Source organism: Juglans microcarpa x Juglans regia, chromosome 3S, assembly GCF_004785595.1.
Source record: "Juglans microcarpa x Juglans regia isolate MS1-56 chromosome 3S, Jm3101_v1.0, whole genome shotgun sequence".
Taxonomy (NCBI): Eukaryota; Viridiplantae; Streptophyta; class Magnoliopsida; order Fagales; family Juglandaceae; genus Juglans; species Juglans microcarpa x Juglans regia.
In genome coordinates this window covers 1,010,841-1,034,249 of record NC_054599.1, presented here as the reverse complement: position 1 = coordinate 1,034,249, position 23,409 = coordinate 1,010,841, and the positions used below count along the sequence as shown (strand labels likewise).

Sequence of the window (23,409 nt, the reverse complement as noted above, 5' to 3'; positions counted from 1 at the left end):
ATATCTTCAAATTCTATGAGTATTCAAATTGATCCCAGATCTCTAAATTTGATTGTCTTTAGTGGCGCCAGATTTTTCTTCATCATTTGCTTGAATGCTTCCTTGTTTTATTGACGATTGGTTAACAATTTGATGATCAAACATTTTCCTCCTCTGATTACAGCATCTTCCAATAAATGTGGCTCCACTTGAATTTCCTCATGTTCTTGTTCAGCAAGAGATAGTCTCTTATAAAGTTTCTCTAAATCTTCCTCCATCTTGCACTAATGCTCACTACTCAAAACACTAGAGAGGAAGCTTGCAGATCATAAAACTACCAGTATAAACCTTGGATTGAGACAGGAAGAGAAACCTCTACTCAAGAGGAACTTGAGAGAGGATATTCGTGCCTTGAATGCCAATATCGATTATATATATATACATATATATTTATATATATATAGAAAATTTTATTATCAAGTCATGCAGCGGAACCAACAATTTTTTTGAGGATCGACTTTTTTACTATGTGACACATTTATGTAAAATAAGAAGATATTAAAATATCATAAAACATAACTATATATAACATTAAATTTCGATAATTTACTATATAGAAGTAAGATTCTAAACACAATTTAATATAAGTTTCAGATTTCTGACAATAATGTTACATGAAATAATATTCATCCATCATTACTTTTGTAATGAAATATCTATAACTTATTTTCTTCATTAAAACTACCAAGTGATCTTTTAGAATGTCATATTTTATTTTAGTATGTAAGTTTATTATCAAGTTTTATGCAAAATCTAGATATGTTCACATTGCATAAACATATAATGTTATAATTGAGACCTTAAGTAAATATTTTCTTGCTATTGAAGTCTAGAAGATAAAACATCTCAACTATCTTTTATATAGATCATCTGTCTTAAATAATTTTTCTTGTATTTTCACTTTTGATTCCATATTAAGAAACCTAATATTGTATAACAAAAAACTTTGATATCCATATTAATAAGTTTATTATTTCTCATAAACTTAGTTTAATTTAATTGTAGTGAGACCACATCCTTGAAAATAGATAATATATATAAATTATACACAATTTTGGAACTATAGAAAAAAAAAATAGAGGCATTTCTAAGTATTTTAGAAAATTTTAGAGCATATGGAGATTATAAATTTCTTTGGGTGGCTAAAATCTATAGAATTATGAATAAAATCTTGAGAGTATTTTGAATTTTCAAAAAATTTGGGGGGGGTGGGGGCTAAGATAAATATGTATAGACTCCATAAAACACACCTAATAAAGTATTTACATAACATAATTTGATTTAGAAGATAGATTTTAAGATTTTAATCTTACACATAAAATCTTATCATTTAAATGATATGGATGGTGTACCTAAGTATAATAACTCTAATTATACAAAATAATAATAATTTGAATTAAGCTGTCGCTTAGACTCAAGAAGGCTATGGTGGCCGTTGAGATAGTGAGTTGGTTGCAGTTCACGCTCTGAGGCACAAGAAGGCTGCAGGAATGTCTCGAACATCTAAGGACCTTAATTAAGCTTTTTATTAGCACAAGCTATTTAGATGAAATCGCAATAAAATCAAACAGAAATGAGGAGCTTGACAGTACAGAATCTCATGTTGGAGATTATATATATATATATATATATATATATATATATATATAGTTACTGTGGGAGGGTAGGGTAGTGCTTGATATCGTTTATCATATGCTAACATCATGAATTACAAACAAATAAAGAAAAGCATCTGCCTTAACTATTGAGAGCAGCTAGTACCATTGAAACGATATGCAAAGATCCAGTGACCATAATAACACTCCGCCCATTCCCTGATCTTTCTCGGAGAATCTGATTTGCAATCTTCAATGAAACATTTAAGGAACTGTCTGCAGCTAATATGGTTCCACATTCCGCTTTGCTTGCAGAAGAAACAAATTGATCCTCGAAATCTTCTTCAGATTTTGCAGATCTATTATGAACAATAGGAACGCCCAATTCTTTTGAAGCTTGGATCCAACAATCTCTTAATAAAGAAGCTGGCGTTGTTCGTGATCGGCCTCCAGCAATGTCAGCTTCTGTCAAAAAGACAGCACGGAATCTTTCCCCCGCTGAAATGCAATTACATCTCAGTTAGGTCTCTCCAATTACATCTCAGTTAGGTCTCTCCAAGTCCCCACAAGCTTATTTGTGTTTGCTTACTACCAACAAACATTTCGGGTCAATCCTTGATTCAAATAGAACCAGTGGTAAGAGAGGCTTGCATAAAAAGTTAAGCCTTCTCCCAGGATTACCCTAACTCGTTTCAAATCTCGAATTTGTCATCCAACCCAAAATATATGTACAATTCAATATTTTTTTTTCACAAAATACTACTATTCACAACTCAATTCAACTCAGCTCAACATTCAAAAGTAGCCTAATGTTCTTATTAGTCATAAGTAAAATACAAGAAGGGAGAATACCTGAAAGAAACTCTCTTGCAAAACCTATATGGTCTTTGTCACTTGCCATTGCAACAACAAGAGCCAATGATGCCTCTGGAAATGTCATTCGAATAGTGTTCACCAACGCGTTAGCAGATTCTTTGGTGTGGGCTGCAAAGCATCCAAACAATTAGGCTTTTGTCACCTAGTGCTAGCAGTAAAACTAAAATCACTTCTCTAGAAATTTCCACCTACAATGCCCTTAGTATTTTGCAATCCATTCAAAAGCAAATACAACAGTATGGTAAAAATAAACCAGCGGCAAGAATTATCATCAAGAACAATGTAATCAGGCCAATACCAACATGCCAAAAATGAACCACCTACATAATTATTAAAAGTCGGACAAAAAAGTAAAAACATCAGATCAAGTCCTTCACAATAGTTGAATTAGTAAGAAGGTGAATATGAGAATCGGACCTCCATCCAGCAATACTGTCGCTCCATGTAGGCCCAATGCCTCAGTTTCTCTTGATGTGAGAAATTGACTTCTTCCAAGCAAGAACGTATTCTCCAAACCAACCCTAATAGATCCATCTGAAATTCTCCAACCTGAAGTATCCACAAAAGTATCAACAAGGAATCAATGAAAGATTGCCAAAATATGTCACAACCAATTTTTCCGAACCAGCTGCTCTAATTTTTTTAACCATTCTATTAAATGTCATGTTTGGCTCAAAATAACAGTGTCTTGGTTCCAAATAAGAAATTCTGAATTGAGAGAGAGAGAGAGAGAGAGAGCAAGTAATGTTCTATAGAAGGAGAGGGTACAGGGATAATATCAATAGGAAAGTAAGTCCCATATGGCTAGCATGAAAACTAGACCTAAGACTATCAGTATCCTCGTGTGTAGAGCTGTAAATAAACAAAGCTACTTAATAAGCCGCTCGAGATCAGCCTAACCATGCTCGACTCTGCTCGACTTGTTTATAAATGAGTAATTTGTGATCACAAAATTAAGATAAATTATTAAACAATACGACTCATATGAATCTCGAGTAAACTTGTATAAGCTCGTAAAATCATTTAACTTCGCATTTATTACTTTTTCTAGTTTATTTTTAACTTCACAATGAAAATATTTGAAGTATTTATAAAGATAATAGAAATCATGTTCATAATAAGATACATGTTTAAATACTTATTAACATTATAATGTGTATATATATAAACTATACAAAGATATTTATTAAAACTAAGTCGCTTTGTCAAAATTTGTAGATATATGTAAACTTGAGCTCGAATCATGTTTAAATAAAAATTAAATGAACAAAATCTGACCATCCATTACTTGCTCGAACTTGACTCATTTACACCCCTACTAGTGAAGATATAGAGCTATACTAGTTATCCTTGGACATGGCACCGTTTATGGTAATGGATGCTGAATTGGAGTTTTTTTATCATAATATAAAGAATGAATGTAATCATTTATGAACCATCCTCCTAAATTTGAACCAAACCACACAAATAAACCTTATAACTCTTAAAAAATTGAAGTCCCTTGGGGCGCAAGGCCTAATAGTACAATAATCTATGATGCATAAAGTTCCTCACCAAGATTGCGAAGACAGAGTGCTGCACAAGCGGCAGTTGCTGCATTTTTAAGTTGGTGATTTCCAAGCATGCACAGTTTCACATCTAATAACTCGATGAACTGCACGAATTAACAACAATTACAAGTTCTCCAACAGTTTCAAATGGGAAATAATCTCAACTATGCATAATTACCACCCTAGAGGAGGGAAAAGCCTTGATATTACGGCATATGAGTAATTATACTTGAAGAAGAAAAATCATGCTCTAAGTGCATACCAGCTTAAAGTCCCTCTCAACTTGTATTAGTAGATCACAAGATTGGCAAGGTCTACCATTGAGCATGCTAAGACCTTTTATGGTACTTCTATTTCCACCGTCAGAGGCTGATACTACAGGAGAAGACATTGACAATGCTTTATCACGAAGAATGCGATCAATATGTAGAGGAAATGGCCCACCCAGCACCAACTGAAAGTTTTAATTTAATTAGAGTCAGGATAATTCTTAAGTTCTACATGAATAACAATATCGACTGAATCCAATTCAGGCATTGCATTGCAAAACAATATCAACGAGGTGGGATGCATTGTAAAATTCAGTCCAAGTTCTTGCAAGTGTAGCATGGACCATATGCACAGATTGAATATAATCAAAATGTACTATACAATCCCATTAGTCTGCATAAGAATTGCATAGGCAGAACAACCTAACTGGGCAGCCATGTTTAATGATTCCTGACTTTGCGATGGCAATGCTTTCCAAAGAACCTCCAAGCGCATCCAAATGTTCCTCACCTATTGATGTTATGACTGATGCAGCGAGTCCAGAACTAGAAATAACATTTGTTGCATCCCGTGCACCCCCCAACCCCGCCTGTTACACAGAGAATAAATTGTACCAGTATTAATATAATTCAATGAAAAAAAAACCATCAGTATGAATATAATTCAATGCACAAGAAAGGTATGCGGCTGAGGTTTCACATACGAAGGAACAAATCCTTTTTTTTTTTTTTGATTGGTAATCAAGATATTTTGTTCATAAGAGTAGGCAGAACCCAAGTATACAGGGAGTATACATGAGAAATATCTAACTAGAGTTTACAGCTGATAGTAAAAAGTCATGGACATTTAGTTCATTACATACAATGGCCCCCACCCATGAGAACAATGTTTTAAAGAAAAAAACTTTCAGCTCCATTGTCTTCTCACGGTTTTCAAAACTTCTATCATTTTGTTCCTGCCATATACACCAACACAAGCAGATAGGGACCATTTTCCAAATTGTTGCGACTTGTGAATTACCACGGAGACCTCTCCAGCTAGCTAGAAAATCCACCAAACTAAAAGGCATGACCCATGATAAATTGAGTCCTAAGAAGAAGTAGTCCCACATGTTCCTCACCACCTCACAATGTAGAAACAAATGATCTACCGATTCCCCATCTTTCTTGCACATATAACACTAATCCAACACCATCATCCGACGTTTCCTCAAGTTATCTGTGGTGAGAATTCTACCCAATGCTGTTGTCCAGACAAAAAAAGCAGCTTTTGAAGGAACTTTTGTCTCCCAAATGCTCCCATGGAAATGTGTGTATGCCTGGACTCGTTAAAACTTTGTGAAAAGATCTGACAGTGAACTTGCCTTTCTTAGATGGACTCCAAATCATCCTATCCATTGTGCCCTCTATCATACATAGAGAATACAGTGCCGCATAAAACTCTGTAATCATCTCCAACTCCCAATCTTGGGCTGCCCTAATGAAATCAACATTCCATTAAAGGGAGTCACCAAAAAACACCAAGAGGTCCATTATTGTTGCATCATTCTCTCGTGCGAGCTCACATATGGCAGGAAAAGTATCTTTGAGGCTTCGTTCACCACACCAGTTGTCATACCAAAATCGGACACGAGAGCCATCACCCGCTACAAAATGTGTATGCCTCCTAAACATCTCCCAACCCTTCCTAATGTATTTCCACAAACCCACTCCATATGGGCCACGTACCTTATTCGAACACCAACCACCCCATGTCTCCCCAACCTACACATCAATAATAGACTTCCACAGGGCCCCCTTTCATGTTGATACCGCCACAACCATTTACCCAATAGCGCTTGGTTGAACTTCATCAAGTTACGAATTCCCAGTCCACCCCTTGAAGTTGGAGTACAAACCATTGACCAATTAACCAAATGGAACTTGAACTCTTCCCCCAAACCATTCCAAAAAAAGTCGCGTTGTAGCTTCTCAAGATGGTTTGCCACCTTTGTTGGTAACGGGAGAAAGGACAAAAAATAAGTGGGTAAGTTGGATAGAATACTTTTAATCAAAGTGAGCCTACCCCTTTAGACAAATACAACCTCTCCCAAGATGCTAGTCTGCGTTCCACCTTCTCAATTACTACATTCCAAATCTGCTCTGATTTAAAGGAAGCGTCCGATGGTAAGCCAAAATACTTCAGGAGTAGAGAAGATACCTTACATCCCAAGAGAGAGGCTAGAGTCGCCACATTGGGAATAGTCCCAACCGATACCATTTCAGACTTTGATAGGTTAACTCTCAAACCTAAGACAACTTCAAAATAGAGAAGTAGAGATCTCAAAGATTGGATTTGCTCGATATTAGATCCACAGAAAATTAGAGTATCATCCGCAAACAACAAGTGAGAAATAACGATAGAGCCATAATTACCATTCCCCACAGAGAAGCCATAAAGAAAACCACCCTCCACAAGGCCTGCAATCATTTTACTAAGAGCTTCCATGACAAATACAAAGAGTAGTGGAGAGAGCGGATCCCCCTGTCTCAAGCCACGGGATGAGTCGAAAAAACCCACTGGTGAACCATTCACCAAGACAGAAAAGTAGAGAGTTGCGATGCAGAATTCTACCCAATTCAACCATTTCTCTCCAAAACCATATCTTTCAAGTAGATAAAGCAGGAACTTCCAAGTTACATGATCATAGGCCTTTTCTATATCTAGTTTGCATAGTAACCCCCATTCTCAAGATTTGAGTCATCCATATAACACTTCATTAGCAATTAAAACCGAATCTAGAATCTGTCTACCTTTAACAAATGCGTTTTGCGGCTTCGAGAATAGCTTGTCCATCACCCTACTCAATCGGTTCGCTAGCACCTTGGAGAGAATCTTGTAGACCCCATTTACAAGGCTAATGGGACGGTAATCTCGAACATCCATTGAACCCACCTTTTTGGGAATGAGCACCAAAAAGGTAACATTCAAGCTTTTTTTGAATCTATCATTATTATGGAAATCTTGAAATACCTGCATAAGGTCGCCCTTTATCACTTCCCAACAAGTTTGGAAAAAGCCCATTGTGAATCCATCAAGGCCTAGGGCCTTGTCGCTAGCCATACCTCATACGACTTTACTTACTTTGTCTTCTTCAAAGGGCCTCTCAAGCCACTCTACACTATGATGATCTAATGCTGAAAAAGTCAGTCCATCTACTGTCGGTCTCCAAGGATGTTGTTCGGCTAGGAGATGTTCATAATACTATGCGATGTGGTTCTTGATGATTGACTGATTTAAAGAAACTGCTCCATCTATCATCAACGTATCAATAGCATTGTTCCTCCAATGCGAATTTGCCACCCTATGGAAAAACTTTGTGCACTTATCTCCCTCCTTGAGCCAAAGTGCCCTTGATTTCTGTCTCCAAGAGATTTCTTCCATCAATATTACTCTTTCAAGTTCGGTGACTCTTGCGAGTTTTATCGGGTTCGGAGAGAGTTTTAACATTCTCCTCGCTCTCCAGACCTTGTAGCTCCCCTAGAAGGTAACAACATTTTAGAAGCACATGGACGAATACTTGTTCATTCCATTGCTACAAATCATGTTTCAACGCTTTTAGCTTCCTTTTTTTTTGCTTTCTTGCCATTATGAAACTTGGAGAGCCTTGGAAATCATAGGAAGACCACCATTGTCGAACCCTGTCTACAAAACCGTCAGATTTAAGCCACATATTTTCGAATTTAAAATACATTTTTCCTCCTTGGATGCCCCCACAGTCTAGGAGTATGGGGAAGTGATCTGAGCATACCCTAGGTAGCCTTCGCTAAGTGACATCCGGAAAATGTAACTCCCAATTTGGAGTTAGCAAAAATCTATAAATTCTCGACCAGAATGGGAGTTCACGAGTGTTAGACCAAGTGTAGGTACCCACTGTTAATGGAATATCCATGAGTGCCTGTTCTGTGATGAAATCAGGAAAATCCCTCATAACTAGTGTGATGTGGGTCCTACTTGATCTCTCAATCGGGAAATGAGAGACATTGAAGTCCCCTCCTATACAACTTGGTAACTCCCACTACCTAAGAAGTCCCGCCAATTCTTCCCATAATGACCTTCTTTCCACATCAACATTGGGGCCGTATACTCCTACAAAAGCCCATTGGAACCCATCTTCCACATTCTCAAAGGAGCAAGCCACAACATAATTGCCCACACATTCCTCTAACCTTTCCACCACCCTTTATCAAACATAATAAGAACACCACCGGATGCTTCTTTAAAAGGCAAGTACGTCCTTTAGAAGGCAAGTACGACCACCCATAATAACCTATTTAAATTAAATATTCCATGTATTGAGTTAGGCCTACTTATTAAAGGGCATTTGACTCACATGTAAGGAGAAGTACTAAAGTATACATTGAACGATTAAATTCACTTATTCTTATCAACTAAAGCTTTTAGCACTAGTGGTGATTTAACATAATAGATAAGAGAAACTGATGTCGTAAGGCCTAATAGTAAAGAGCACAAAATGATGTTCTTTGATGTGGTATATCAGATTATAAAAATCTTTTTACTATAAAGTAGATCTAACGTATCGCATCTAGCTACATTAGTTTGTGAACTTTAGTTTTATGAGATCTTTCTGTGAACATAACACTTGAGAAGAGAAATGTTCGGTTCACAAAGGAATAGCAAAGTGAAAGTGCTAAATTAAAACTGTTGGATAAAGATGTCAAATGGAATAAATGAATACCTCAATAACCGCAAAGTCAACTCTCTCTTGAGCAAATAAGGTGAAAGCTATTGCAGTGAGAACCTGAACAATATAAACTAGTGAGTGCAGAAACGAATTTGGCTACACAAAAAAACTGAGTACATCCCATCCAGCCTTCAACTCAACTTCGAGAAGATGGAAAAACCAATCTTGAAATGAGACTTCAACCAATGACAGAATTTATGGTAAACACTTTAAAACAAAAGAAATAATCAGGACATGTAAACAACTGCTATACTAGATTGAAGCTTTCATAGTGTCATGTGAACTCCATCAAATAATTACAGTATATAGAACCTTAAGATCAGCTATTGAATCAATTTTTCTTCCTAGAACTAAATTCCACTGTGCATCTATTAAAATTGTTTAAAAACATTATCGTGCACAAGTGATACCTCAAAATGACTAATACTCCCATTTTCCTGCTCCATTGCCTGGTCCAGAGTCTTTTTAAACTGAAGAAAAATACAATTTAATGTCTTTGCTGACACTGGTGCACCAAATCCTCCCAATGATATGCGTTCCCTGATAGTCTGAATATGTGGGCTGCTTCAGCAAATGAAACCTGCTGTTAGAACAATACAGTCGAAAAGTAGATATAGGTAAAAATTAGAACTACAAGCAGCTGCAGACCACCTAAATCCCTTGATTCATTTCCGAGAAACATCAAGAAGATAACCAATATTACAACAAGCCCATACCTGCTGTAACAACCAACAGAATATCCTTCTGCTCGTAAAATATTGGAAAGAAATGCTGCAGTTGATCCTTTTCCTTTTGTCCCAGCAATGTGAACAGCCTAAAATAGCTGTTGCGCTAGTTACTTAGACTTTAGACTCGAATTCATCAACAAAATGAATAAATAAGTAAGGGAAAAAATTATAAAATTTAGCAGACGAGTGCTTGAATGCGGATACACTTCACGACAGAAACGATTGACCAGTTAGATGATTACCGAACCTCCGCAACCGGGAAAAAAGAAGAAGAACAACAACAACAACAACAACAAAACAAAAGCTTTGAACACTATTTTTTACGTTCTTTAAATTGATCTTATTTTTTGGGATTGAAGCAAGTAAAAGATCTAACATTCTAACTGAGCAGTATTTGGGAACCAAAACAGCATTAAAACCCAAAAATAAAAACTGTTCGCAATTTTCCGTATTCGCTTTCCTCCTTGCCTCTGAAACCAAAAACAGCTTAAAATCGATGGGAAAGTATCCGAACCATGAACTTAGACTGAGGATTGCCAAGCCGCTCCATGAGCCGTCTCATCCGACCCAGATCGAACCCGTCCTCCGAGTCTGTACCCGAGCCACTGGGGACCCCCAATTTCTCGTAGTTCTTCAAAGAATCCATGTACTCCATGAAGTCATTCAGCTCAGGGTCCTCCGACTGCGTAGAGAAGCATCGTTTGGACCCCACTTGTCTGAGGGCTCCGTCACGAATAGATGGAACTAGGGGTTGTGGAGGGTGGAAGGTGGCGTGGCGGCTGAGAAGCCCCATGATTTTCATTTTCAGTTTCTGAAATTTTTTTTTTTTCCCGGGTAAGCTGAGGTTGGATTCCGCCCGAGTCCAGAACAAAGCCACTTTTATGTGTTTTGTTTTATTTTTGTTTTTGTTTTTTTTTTTTTTTTGGGAAAACACTATAAACACAAAGGAATTCTTCAAAAGAATCACACACACTGATGTGGCACACTCACAATCTGCCACGTTTCTCTATTTTTTTTTTCCTTGTTTTTTTTTCTCCTCCCGTGTGAGCCCCCTCCCCTCCTCCCCCTTTCCCTCTCTGTCTTGGCCCTTCTCCACCGTTTGCATCGCCGCTATGGTGGTTGGGGACCACCTCAAAGCTGGCGGATTCTATACAAAGGAATCCCACAAAGGGATCCCACACACTGACGTGGCACACTGTGCCACGTCTCTCCACTTTTTTTTTTCTTTTTTTCTCCCTTCCGCATCTCGCCGGCCCTGAGGTGGTCCCCGACCACCATGGCGGCGACATGAACGGTGGAGACGAGCCGAGACAGAGAGGGAAAGGGGGAGGAGGGGAGGGGGCTCGCACGGGAGGAGAAAAAAAATAGAGAAACGTGGCACACTGTGAGTGTGCCACATCAGTATGTGAGATTCCTTTGTGGAATCCCTTTATGTCTATAATATTTTCCTAAAATAAATGGGTACGTAAAATTGAGTTAAAATGGGCTGAAATTCACGTACATGGGCTTATGTATGAATCGGCTAAACTAATTTTGGGCTTAGTGCCAACAAATTTAGACTCGTCTCTCTCCTCTGGTTCCTCCCAAACCCTATTTGCTCGGCTTCCTCCCTCCCAAACCCAACTCCTCCACCCTATTTGCTTCGCAAGAAGGACTACCAGCTAGGGCTGAAAATCGACTAGGTCGATTTGGTTTTGTGAAAAAATCGAAACCGACCGATGATGGTATTTTGATAATCAATACTGGCTGAAACCGACCTGTATTAAGGGGTGAAACTAGTCGGAATCAGTCTGGCCGATTATCGGTCGGTTTGACTGGTTTGGACTTTTTCTTGAGTCCTTTTTTGGGCCTTTGTTCTTGCCTAATTAGGCCAATTCAACATTAGTTTTGGACTTTTTTTTCTCAATTTATTATCCAAGTTCTTTATGAACTTTTTTTTGAGTTGATTTCATTTTAATAGTAATCTCATTTATAATTTTTTACTATTACTAAGTAACTAACTATATTAATTATTACTTCCTACTTATTACATAATTAAAAAAAAATAAAAATAACTTCATTAGATGTTTAGTACTACTTAATACATATTACAAAAAAAAAAAAAAAAACAAATTGTCTTAAGTATAGCAAAATGCAACTAAAAAATATAACATAAATAAATGACAACAAATTGAGAATGATCTTCATATTTGCTACTTCAACTTCAAGCCTTCAACCTTCAATCTCCAATAGTTGTCACATTTGATTGTGTGTCTAACTCTATATATAAACACTAATAATAATAATAAAACATCAAATGTTAGTGAATTTGAATTACAAAAAATACTAAAATTAAATTACAATGAAAATAAAGAAAATATTACCTAATTCTACTATGAAACTCTCCACATTATCCATAGCCTCCCAGATATCAATGGTTGTTACTGGATAAGTCTTATGCAATCCTCGCGACTATAGAATAGTTAGTCTCATTAATTTTTCACCAAGTCAACAAGTCAAACGATGTGGAGAGTGCCTCACAACTATTTGATAAATATCAATCCACTTCTGTTTTGGCAATATTAGATCACATGGCGAAAAATGGTTTATACCACTCGTATTACCATTTAATCTCATGCTTGCCATCACCATCATTCATGGTTCTAGATCTTGGTTTAAAGTGTCATGTTGTGTCACACTATCCAAACAACTCTAAATGGCCACTCATCGATAATTATCATCTCTGCAATCGCCAACCTCACAACATTTTCACTATATTTGTGAGTTACAAGACTTCTTAATATACCATCACTCTCTTCAACCACCTCCTCAAGTGTTGTCTCATCTGTCAATATTTTTTTGTACATATCCAAAAGCTCACGTTTATGAGAATTTTTAAGACATGAAGGTAAATGGTTTTGCATTATTGAAGTTCCGTTCCTCTTTGAGTGGCAAGTGTACGTCTTGTCACAATAATTACATTTAGCTTTCGGATTATCTATAAGACAACCCTCCACCTTCGTAAAATGGTCCTAAACAATCGATGGATCCTTCCATTCCGTTTCTTAGGTAATGGACAAGTAGTACTAATAGGGGCACTAGAGAGTTTTAATGATTGGATCTCCCTCAAATCATCTCTCAAGTTAATGGTTAGATTTGATGTATAACATCAATCAGAGACAACAAAGAATCTATCTAATTTATAAAATAAAACATAAATGTTACACGTTGTCACGTACATTATAAAACAAAACAATGATTAGTATTACACGACAGCTAGTTTGCAACATAGCAAACATCACAAGTCTAAGACTCTAATCTAAGTTTAATTCATTCTTCTTTCCTCAATGTTACAAACTAATTATCACACACAATGCTTCATGGAATTTACGCAAAAACAGACACTTGGGAAGGGCAAAAACAGAGAAATTCACTACAAGCAAGGCAAGTGTAATTCATTTCGTCCAGTGCTCATTTACTGTAAGCAAGGCAAAAGCAGAGACAAAAAGCAAGGGCAAAAACAGAGAAATTCCTTACGGCATAAGCTCATTTCAGCATTTCTCATACCTCATAAAAAATTCCTCAGAGAAATTAACAATTAACAAAGAAATGGAACCGAGTAAAGATAAAATACAAAGGAAATTATAAAACTTATAGTAGGGATGTGGGGCGTGTGAGTCGTTGGCAACAAGAGAGGGTTGTGGGGCATGTGGGTCATCGGCGATGAAAGAGGAGAGAGTCTAAGCGTGAGATCAGATCACTGAGAGGGAAAGGGAGAGGATTGTGACGTCACTGGTCACGAGAGGGAGAGGGTGTCTGGGTCTAGGGAGATGAGTGAGAACTGAGAAGTTGAGAAACGAGATCGGTTGCGAATTGCAAAGAATGAAGGAATGAGGGAGGGGAATTCAAACTCCTAACCCTACCCAAAAATGATGTCATTTCATTTTTTTTTTTTTCGAAAGGTTAAGAACAAAACGCGTCGTTTCATGTGAAACGATATCGTTTTGAATAAGAAATATATATAAAAAAAAAAACTATATATACGTCAGTCAGTTCATCAGTTTAGACCGGGACTGAACTGGAGACCGAACCGGCCGACATCGGTTTTGTTAATTTGCTACCGCCGACCGACCGATTCTCTGCCGATTTCGGTCGGTTTTTTAATCCGATGGTCGATCTCTGTCAGCAGGAGTCGATCCGGTCGGTTTATGCACACGCCAACTACCAGCTCCTCATCCTTAGAAGAAGATGTTGATTCCGAGTCTAAAAGCACTAGTAGTGGGCTCAACAAACTTTAACAAAAACTTGACTAGAAAATTCAGTTTTACAAATTTAATTAGGTAGCTACTTTTCATCAACTTCAAATAACAGGCTCAACAAATCTATCACTATTCTATTAAAATATTGATTTTGAACTTTTTATTTATTTTAATTTTAATTGTAATTTTTATATTTATTCGTTATTAAAAAACTATACATTAATTTTCTAACGTTTATATTATTCTAAAGGATAAAATTTTCTAACGAACTTTTTTTTACAACGGTCATATTTTTTTAACTGATATATAGTTGTATTTTAGTTTATGGTTGTATTATTTTTGTATTAAAGTTTATGGTTGTATTAAAGTTTATTAAATTTTATGGTTGTATTTTATTTAATATTTTCAACAACTATATTTTTTAACAGTTATATTTTTTCAACGGTTATATTTTATAACAGTTATATTTATTCAACGATTAAATTCTTCGACCATAAAATACAAGATTTACTCATCAATTTCATTCACTTCAACTCAAGTGTCTCTGTGAAACCTTTTCTTTTCATTTTCTCTCAATGGATCGTTTTTTTCGCAAAATGACACTTATCGACTCAGATTATGATGAAGAATTTGAGATAGCGAGATAACTTATTTTGGAAGAAGAAGGATCAAGCTCATGTGGTTCTTCTAAAAAATCATGTAGATTCATAAAGTGCGATCAATTGCAAGTCCACCAAAATCTTTTTGCGACTATTTTGTTGATCCTCCAATCTATCCTCACAAATATTTTCGAATGAGATTTCGAATGAGTCATTCTCTATTTCTTCTTATCCAAGCTGTGGTAGAAGCCCATGAACCTTATTTTGTCCAAAGTCAAGATAATTCTGTAAGGCTTGATTTTTCTTCCCTTCAAAAAATAACAGCTGCCCTAAGGATGCTTGCATATGGTGTCATGACTGATTATGGGTGAATATTTGAAGATTGGAGAGACTACTGCATTAAGAAGCCTAAAAATGTTTGTCAAAGCAGTTGTTTCAATTTTTTCCGAAGAGTACTTAAGCAAACCCAACAATGATGACATTGTTAGATTGTTCGCAATTGGTGAGAAACGTGGATTTATAGGTATGTTAGGGAGTATCGATTGTATGCACTGGAAGTGGAAGAACTGCCCAGCTGCTTGGCATGGTATGTACTCTAGTCATATCCACGAACCAAGAGTTATTCTAGAAGCAGTGGCTTCTTACGATCAATGGATTTTACATGCTTTTTTTGGATTATCTGGATCTCATAATGATATAAATGTGCTTGATAAATCATTTATATTTTCTGACCTTGCTCAAGGAAATACTCTGACTGTTAATTACACTATTAATGGTCATAATTATGCAATTAAATACTATTTTGCTAATGGCATTTATCCGCAATGGAAAATATTTGTTAAAACTATCTCAGCTCCCCAAGGAAACAAGAAAAAATATTTTGTTGCAGCCCAAGAGTCCGCAAGGAAGGATGTGGAGCGTGCTTTTGGTGTGCTTCAAACACGAATTGCTATAATTCGTGGACCTGCACGATTTTTTCACATTGAAACACTCAATGATAATATGATGGCATGCGTAATTTTACATAATATGATCATTGAAAATGAATGGGATGACAACGAAGAAGAAGAGTTTGAATATGAACAATTGGTAGAAAGCACACATGATCTAGTGTCAACTGGCCTTAAACCTGAATTTAGTGAGTTCATTCAACATCATCATGCTCTTAGGGATAGGAGAATCCATTATCAACTCCAACCAGATCTTGTCGACCACTTATGGTAACAATATAGTGTCGCATTATGCTTTATGGTTGTATTAAAGTTTATTGTTGTATTAAACTTTATTGTTGTATTAAAGTTTATGGTTGTATTAAAATTTATGGTTGTATTAAAGTTTATTGTTGTAGTAAAGTTTATTATTTTATTAATGTTAGTTGTTATATACTTATTTTATGGTTGTATTAAAGAAGCCAACAAACATAAATTTGAAGATAACACATCAAGTAAACGTTACTTCATAAAATTGTGAATGAAAAATTGGAAGGGATAATGTTTTTATTCCAGGACTAAGGACTGCATTCAAAGTCGAAAGTTTGGATATTGACATATTGGTGGGAAGGTGGGGCCCAAAGTTGACATGGATATTTGAACCTAAAGAATACATTGGACAACAATATCACCACGTTCTATACCCTAGAAAAATGCAAATAAACTATGGCCAAGTGAGGCGAGAAGTAGGCAGCGGATTTTTCTTTCACCTTTTCTTTCATGTGTGGGAGAGAATTAGGCAGTGGGAGGATAATTTTTTAGTTCAAAAATAATATTTGGTGAGCACCTTGGGCTTAACAAATTTGGCCAGTGATATAATCTGTGGCTAAAATCACTGTTCATTTGTTAAGTCCATTGTTACACTTTATTTTACACCCCATTGTTACACTTTATTTTGCACCTTAGCTATTCATTGGCCAAAATTTAATTTTGTTGAACCCACTACTAATGCTTTAAGGCCTCGTTTAATTTCACAACATTCACATCTCATCTCATCTCATCTAATCATTACAATTTTCTCCAATTCCAAAACAAAACAAAATAAACAATTCAACTTTTTCAAATCTCAAAACAAAAATAATATTAAAAAAATATTTTATAATAATATTTTATTCAATTTTTATCTTAACTCATCTTATTTCATCTGAAGAAAGCTTATTTTGTTACGATTGAAGAAGAAAAAAACTTTGTATATTCGATAAAATGTATTTTATACAATCTGAGTTACAGAGAAAATGAATTCTGCTATTTATAAAAGACAAACTAATAGACTTCAATAACCAATCTTGCTAATCTATCATGTGTCTACACGTGTGTGCTAAGATGTACTTCTAATAATCCCTTCAAGATGGAGTATATATATCATATGTGGACAATGTTAGGGTGCACACCAAATGTGCACTCTAAATGTGCCCACTAGTGCAAAGTTTTTTTTTTAAGCATTTTTTAAACATCATTAACTATTAAAAAAATAAAAATAAAATATAAATTCATTAATAGTCATTTTCTTAACCATTAAGAAAAAAATATATATATATACATATATATATATATATGAGTGGGCATTTTTAGGAATTATACTATCATTTTTCATCATATGTAGCCATCTGGGAAAGCAAAGAACTAAACAAGGATAAGCCTAAAGGCTTGGTGAGAATGTCAACAACTTTATTTTGTGAAGATACATGTAAAGTGTGCAGTAAACCATATTGAATCTTTTCCCGAATCAAATGACAATCCAAATCTATGTGCAAGTACGCTCATGAAACACTGAATTAGCAGTAATGTATAGGGCAGCTTGATTATCACATAATAATAAGGTTGCATGAGAATGATCTTGATAGAACACATTAAGCAAAGACAAAACCCAAGTAACTTTGCATACAAGAGTAGCCATTGATCTATATTCCACCTCAACTGAAGATCAAGAAATTGTTTTTTACTTTTTGGACTTCTATGAAATTATAGAATTACCAATGAACATACAATACCCAAAAATTGATCTATTTGAATTTGGACAGCTTGCCCAATCAAAATCATAAAAGGCTTTAATGTGTAATGAAGAATTAGCTAAAAGAAAAACTCCTTGACTAGGAGCCTTTTTTATATACCTCATGATGCGATGTGCTGCTTGCATATAAGGAACTCAAGGAGATGCCAAAAACTAACTAAGATAATGAACTAAGAAGGCAATGTCAAGTCTAGTATAAGTCAAATATAACAAACGACCTATTAGCCTCCTATATGAAGTAAGATCTGATAATAACTCTCCATCAGTTCTAGAGAGTTTAGAATGATAATTCATAGAAAAATTTACTAGTTTAGCAGCTAGTAGTCCTGCATCTGAAAGTAATTCCAATGCATTTTTTTTGACACAAACAAATACATTTCTTAAATCTAGCTATTTTTAGTCCCAGAAAATATTTGACAGCACCCAAATCCTTCAATTTAAATTGGCTATGCAAAAATTCCTTAAGAGCAGCAACAAATGATTCATCATTACTTGCAATTAAAATGTCATCAACATATACAAATAATGTTATGAAAGAAAAACCTTGTTTTCTTATAAACAAATAATAATCAGAGTTTGACTACATAAAACCATGAGTAAGAAGTGCTATAGAAAATTTAAGATTCCATTGGCGTGAAGCTTGCTTCAAACCATATAATGACTTTTGCAACTTACAAACTTTGTTGTCGCCCTTTGCAAGATAACCAAGAGGTGCCAACATGCAAACCTCTTCTTCTAGATCTCCATTTAAAAAAGTTTTGATAATGATCATCCATGCATAGCATCCAAAGAAAGGACACATCTAACAGTAACCATCTTGGCTACAGGAGAAAATGTTTCAAAGTAATCTAATCTCTCTTGCTGAGTATAGCCCTTACCAATTAATCTAATCTTATACATTTCTAAAGAACCATCAGCTTTATATTTTATCTTGTAAACCTATTTGCAACCTATGAGAATTTTGTTTGGTGGAAGAGTAGTAAGACACCAAGTATGATTTTCTTCTAGGGAAGATAATTCAACGCTTAGAGTCTCGCTAATGAAATGTTGATTGCTTGATGATAAAATTTTATTCTGTTTGGGAAGCTATGGCTAAACTGAAAGCACGATGAGTAGTAGATAGCTTTAAATAAGAAAGAACATTAGAAAGAGCATGTCTTTAACCAGTTGTGATTGAGTAGAACTTGTAGATGGAATGTTGGTGGCAAATGATGCAGCAAGATTACAGTGATATGATTGTAAATAGTAAGAAGTTTTGTGCACTCTAGTAGATTTTTCAAATGGTGGAAATTGTTTTGGATCATTTAAAGAAATTAAAACTGAATATGAATCATTAACTTATGAATTGGAAGGTGTATTTATTGCAGATATTTCAAGAATAGGTAAGGGAAGAACAATATTAATTTCAGAACGCATAACAGAAGACTTTTTCTGACATGGAAAAATAGACTCATGAAGACAACATCTTTAGAGATGAAAACAATATTGGATTCAAGATTAAAAAAAGTTTATAACCTTTAGTGCCAAATGGTTAATCAAGAAATATGCATTTATTAGCTCTAGCATCAACTTTAGATCTATTATAATTAAGAGTAGAAGTAAAACACAAACAATCAAACACTCTAGATGATCATATGATGGAATAGAATCTTATAAGATTTCATGAAGAGACTTGTTACCAAGTAAAGAGGTAGGTATCCTATTTATAATGTATTCTACAATTAACACACAATCACTTCAAAAATGTAGTGGAACATTGGATGGAAACCTAATTGCCCTAGCTACATTTAAAAGATGTTAATGTTTCCTTTTAGCTACAGTATTTTGTTGTGATGTATTGACACAAGAAGTCTGGTGAAAAATGCCCTTTCAAGAGAGAAAATCGGTCATAAAAAAATTATGAACCATTGTCACTTCTAATAGACTGAATTCTAGTTTTAAACTGTGTTTCTATCATATTGTAAAAATATACTTAACATCAACTTTTGATTTCATCAAATAAACCCATATGCATCTCAAATGATCATGAACCAAAGTTATTAAATATTTGAAACCATTAAGTTTGGATATTAAAAGGATCCCAACATCACAATGGACTAATTGAAAAGGTACATTGAAAATACTAGAAGTATGACAAAAGGGTAATATTTTCTATTTTATCATAGGACAAACAGTACAAGAAAATGTATGAGTATTTGGAAAGGAAACTATTGGAAATGTTTGAGAAATAAGAGACATTATGGGTAAAGAATGATGACCTAGGCGACAATGCCAAATGTCAAATTTGAAAAATTTAGGATGTTTGCATAAATGGAATTAATACTCTTGGATGACTTTGATGGTGCACAAACAAGTGGCGGTTGCAAAATGTATAATCATTCACATCTTCTAGTCATCTCAATCATCTTCCATGCCACAATTTCCTAAATGAAACATTTATTAGGTAAAAAGACATGCATATTGATTAGATATACGTTTGCCGATAGATAGTAAATTGTAGGAAAAAAAAAGGTACACAAAATACATCTGTCAATATTAAAGAATTTGATAACTTAACATTACCAAGTTGAGTAATAGAAATAATTGTGCCATTGGGAAGTTTTTTTACTGAAGTGTGAAGAGTGCAAGTAATAGTAGTAAAAATGTCTAAAGAATGTACTATATGATCAGTAACTCATGTATTAATGATCCAAGAATGAGAAAAGTTTTGAACTGATAGAATATTGTAAGAAAAAACTGAATGAGAATTTATATGATGTAAGAAATTTATAGAGTTAGGAAAACCTGAGGCAGAAGGCACATTATCATTAGCAGAAGGCAAAATCGTGGTTGTTTTGTGATAAGAAGAAGTAGCTTCATTTTTAATTTGTGAGTTTAGCAAGTTCAAGATTTGTTGTATTGTTCATAAAAAAAAGTCATAAGCAAATTATTGTCAAGAGGTGTACTAGCAAGCTAGCCAAACACTTGATTTGCAGTCGAAATCTTCTATTTGGATATGTAACCTGGAGAAAATCATGCAGTTTATAACATTTCTCAACTGTGTGATTAGTGAGTCCATAATGAGAACATACTGGACGATCCCTTTTTTATTGTTGTTGGCTGGAATTGACAAATCTTGGAGCATCAGCCTTTGGAGCATTTGTTCTTTTATCGAGAAATGTTGCTATTTCAATACTAAGTACTATCATTGAGGCACTGACTTCTCTTTGTTTGTCATCTTTAACAACCAAAGAGTAAACTTTTTTACAATTGGGGGTAAATGATCCATAAGAAGAATCTGTCCACTTTTCTGAGAAGAATCTTCAATGAATCCCACGAGGAATCGTATTATGTGCCTCTGCTATAAATACACCAAGGAAATTCATCGAGCACTATAAGTAAGGGTGGGCTAAATTTTTTTATTTTTCGACTCTGGTTGAATTCCAACAAGGCTCTGACTTCAACGGAGTCGAAGTTTGTGGAATTTAAAGTCAGAGTTGGAGTCGGAGCCCACATGGGCTCCAAACTTCGATATATATATATATATATATATTTTAAAATAATGCATCAAAATGACGTCGTTCCACTTTAAGAGGAATAACATCGTTTCGCCAAGCAGGTCCAAAATGCAGGGGACGTTCTGGTCAAGTAACTAAACGACGTCATTCTGTTTCTAGCGAAATGACGTCATTTCGTGGAGAAGGGGGTCCAAAATGAAGGACCCCATCCTTCCCCCTCACTTTCGCACAACAGACCTGCAACTCCCTTTGTCACAACAATGTGCTTCACCTCCCCCAGTTCCCAGCCATCTGCCATTACCTAAGGCCGCAGCGAGTCACCTTCCGGAATTCATCACAAATTGTAAGGCACTCGGCCATTCAGTTTTTTTTTTTTTTTTTGTAGAATTTTAAGGTTCCAAAATCATTGCATTTAAACATTCTGGTTTGAAATTTTTGAAATATGTTTGATTTTTTGTTCATTTCAATGATTTTGTTGTTTGCATCTCATTGATTTTGGTTTTTAGACTGTTAAATTCAGGAATTAAGGGATTTAGGTTTTGAAAAAATTGGGTATTTTTGTTCTAGGTGACGTTTGCTCAAGTGTCGTTCGAGTATCGCTCGAGCGAATGTCAAAAAGATTGTTTGATCAACCCTTCGCTCGAGTGTGGCTCGAGCGAATATCACACAGATTATTTTCTCGAGTCTTCATTCGAGTGTGGCTTGAGCAACATAACAGATTGTTCGTTAGAGCCTTCGCTCCAGTGTGGCTTGAGTGGACGTTCATTTTTTTTTTTAAATCACAAACATGAATAGACACATATTTTTTTCCTTTTCAATGTGTTTCCAATTTGTAGATAATTTTTATAATAAGTTAAATGACGGTTGTTTGTTAATTGTTTCAGCTTATTTGCTCAAATTATGGATGCTAGACCATCTCACCGCGATTCCCCACAAATAGTTGATGCACAACCATTAGCGTCACTGACAATTACTTCAAGCCGTTGGACCCCATCTAGAGCAGCTACTTCCTATTCAAGTAGTCGAGTCTCAATAGATCTAGAAGACGACGATATGGTTAATTAGGAGGAGAAGTTGATGAATATTGAGGCTGATCCACCAGCACAACCTAGTAAAAAAAGGTCGTGGACATGAGAATATTTCACCAAAGTTTCCAGTGATTGTGAAAACCCGCAGGCTCGATGACACTACAATAGGCAACTATGCGGTTGTCATTCGAAGAAGCAAGACACCTCAGTATTAATAACACATCTTACGGGCTGCCAATTGTATAAGATATACAAAGGGCTGGTAGCAACTGATCAGACGAAGCTGAGTTATGAGACTTCTACGACCAGTGATGGCACACAGATTAAGAAGCTATCAATCCCACCATATAGTAGGAAGATGTTGAGAGATTTTCTTGCGGAGATAATCATTACCGATGAGATGCCTTTTACCCTGGTTGATAAGCCAGGCTTTCGTATGACATATACATGGACATTCATACAAAATGTGGACTACATGTGTATTACAACCCAGTTTATTGACAGTGAGTGGACGTTTCAGAAGCGGATTATCGGCTTCAAAGAAATTATTGATCACAAGGGGTCATCCATTGGCAAGGAGATGAATGACTGTACAAAGGATTGAGAGATAAAAAAGTACTTTTTATTATGTTTGACAATGCTAGTGCAAATGACATTGTCATTGATTGGTTCGGGTGGAATACGACTGTAAATGAGGATATCATTCATGAGAACCAGTTTATCCATGTTCGATGTTGTGCCCATATCATCAACCTCAATTTTTGAGGGGTTCAATGAGGTTGATGATTCTATTATTAAAGTCTAGAACCTTGTGAAATATATGAGAGCTTCTCCCAACGGCTCCACCAATTTAAGATAATAACCGAACAACTTGAGATCTCATCTTCCAGTATGTTGCAACTGGACGTTCCGATTTGATAAAACTTTACATACATGATGTTGGATATAGCACAGAAGTGCCAAATAGAGCTCGAGCGAATAAAGGTCGAAGATGGGGGCATGAGGTATGCTTTGCTAGCGTTAGTTGGGGGAGAAGGGGGATCAATGTGCCGAACACAGTTGATTGGGCCAATGTCCGATATTTTGTTCAATTTTTTAAATAATTTTATGACATAACTAAACAGATATCTGGAACAAAATATCCTATTACGAACATGTATTTTGAGGAGCTCTCGTGGCTTTATGACCACTTGCAACATATTTGTGCTAACAGTGTCGATTTGTTGAATGCAATAGCTATAAGAA

The 23,409-nt window shown here is 35.5% G+C and overlaps 1 protein-coding gene across 2 annotated transcripts; it reads right to left on the bottom strand.

Moving 5' to 3' along the window:
• Window positions 1-1,708: 1,708 nt before the first annotated feature.
• LOC121258001 (dihydrofolate synthetase) lies at window positions 1,709-10,703 on the bottom strand. 2 transcript variants are annotated; one of them, XM_041159316.1, is made up of 10 exons: window positions 10,317-10,703; window positions 9,791-9,888; window positions 9,485-9,638; window positions 9,069-9,131; window positions 4,758-4,919; window positions 4,323-4,514; window positions 4,065-4,164; window positions 2,928-3,059; window positions 2,487-2,618; window positions 1,709-2,132 (listed from the first exon to the last, which is right to left on the bottom strand). In XM_041159316.1, the coding sequence occupies exons 1-10, from the start codon at window positions 10,602-10,604 to the stop codon at window positions 1,777-1,779; spliced, it is 1,677 nt and encodes a 558-aa protein (XP_041015250.1). In that variant the 5' UTR covers window positions 10,605-10,703; the 3' UTR covers window positions 1,709-1,776. The 2 variants fall into 2 exon arrangements, with proteins under 2 accessions (XP_041015250.1, XP_041015251.1); XM_041159317.1 differs by having other exon boundaries at window positions 9,485-9,635; window positions 10,317-10,702.
• Window positions 10,704-23,409: the final 12,706 nt, after the last annotated feature.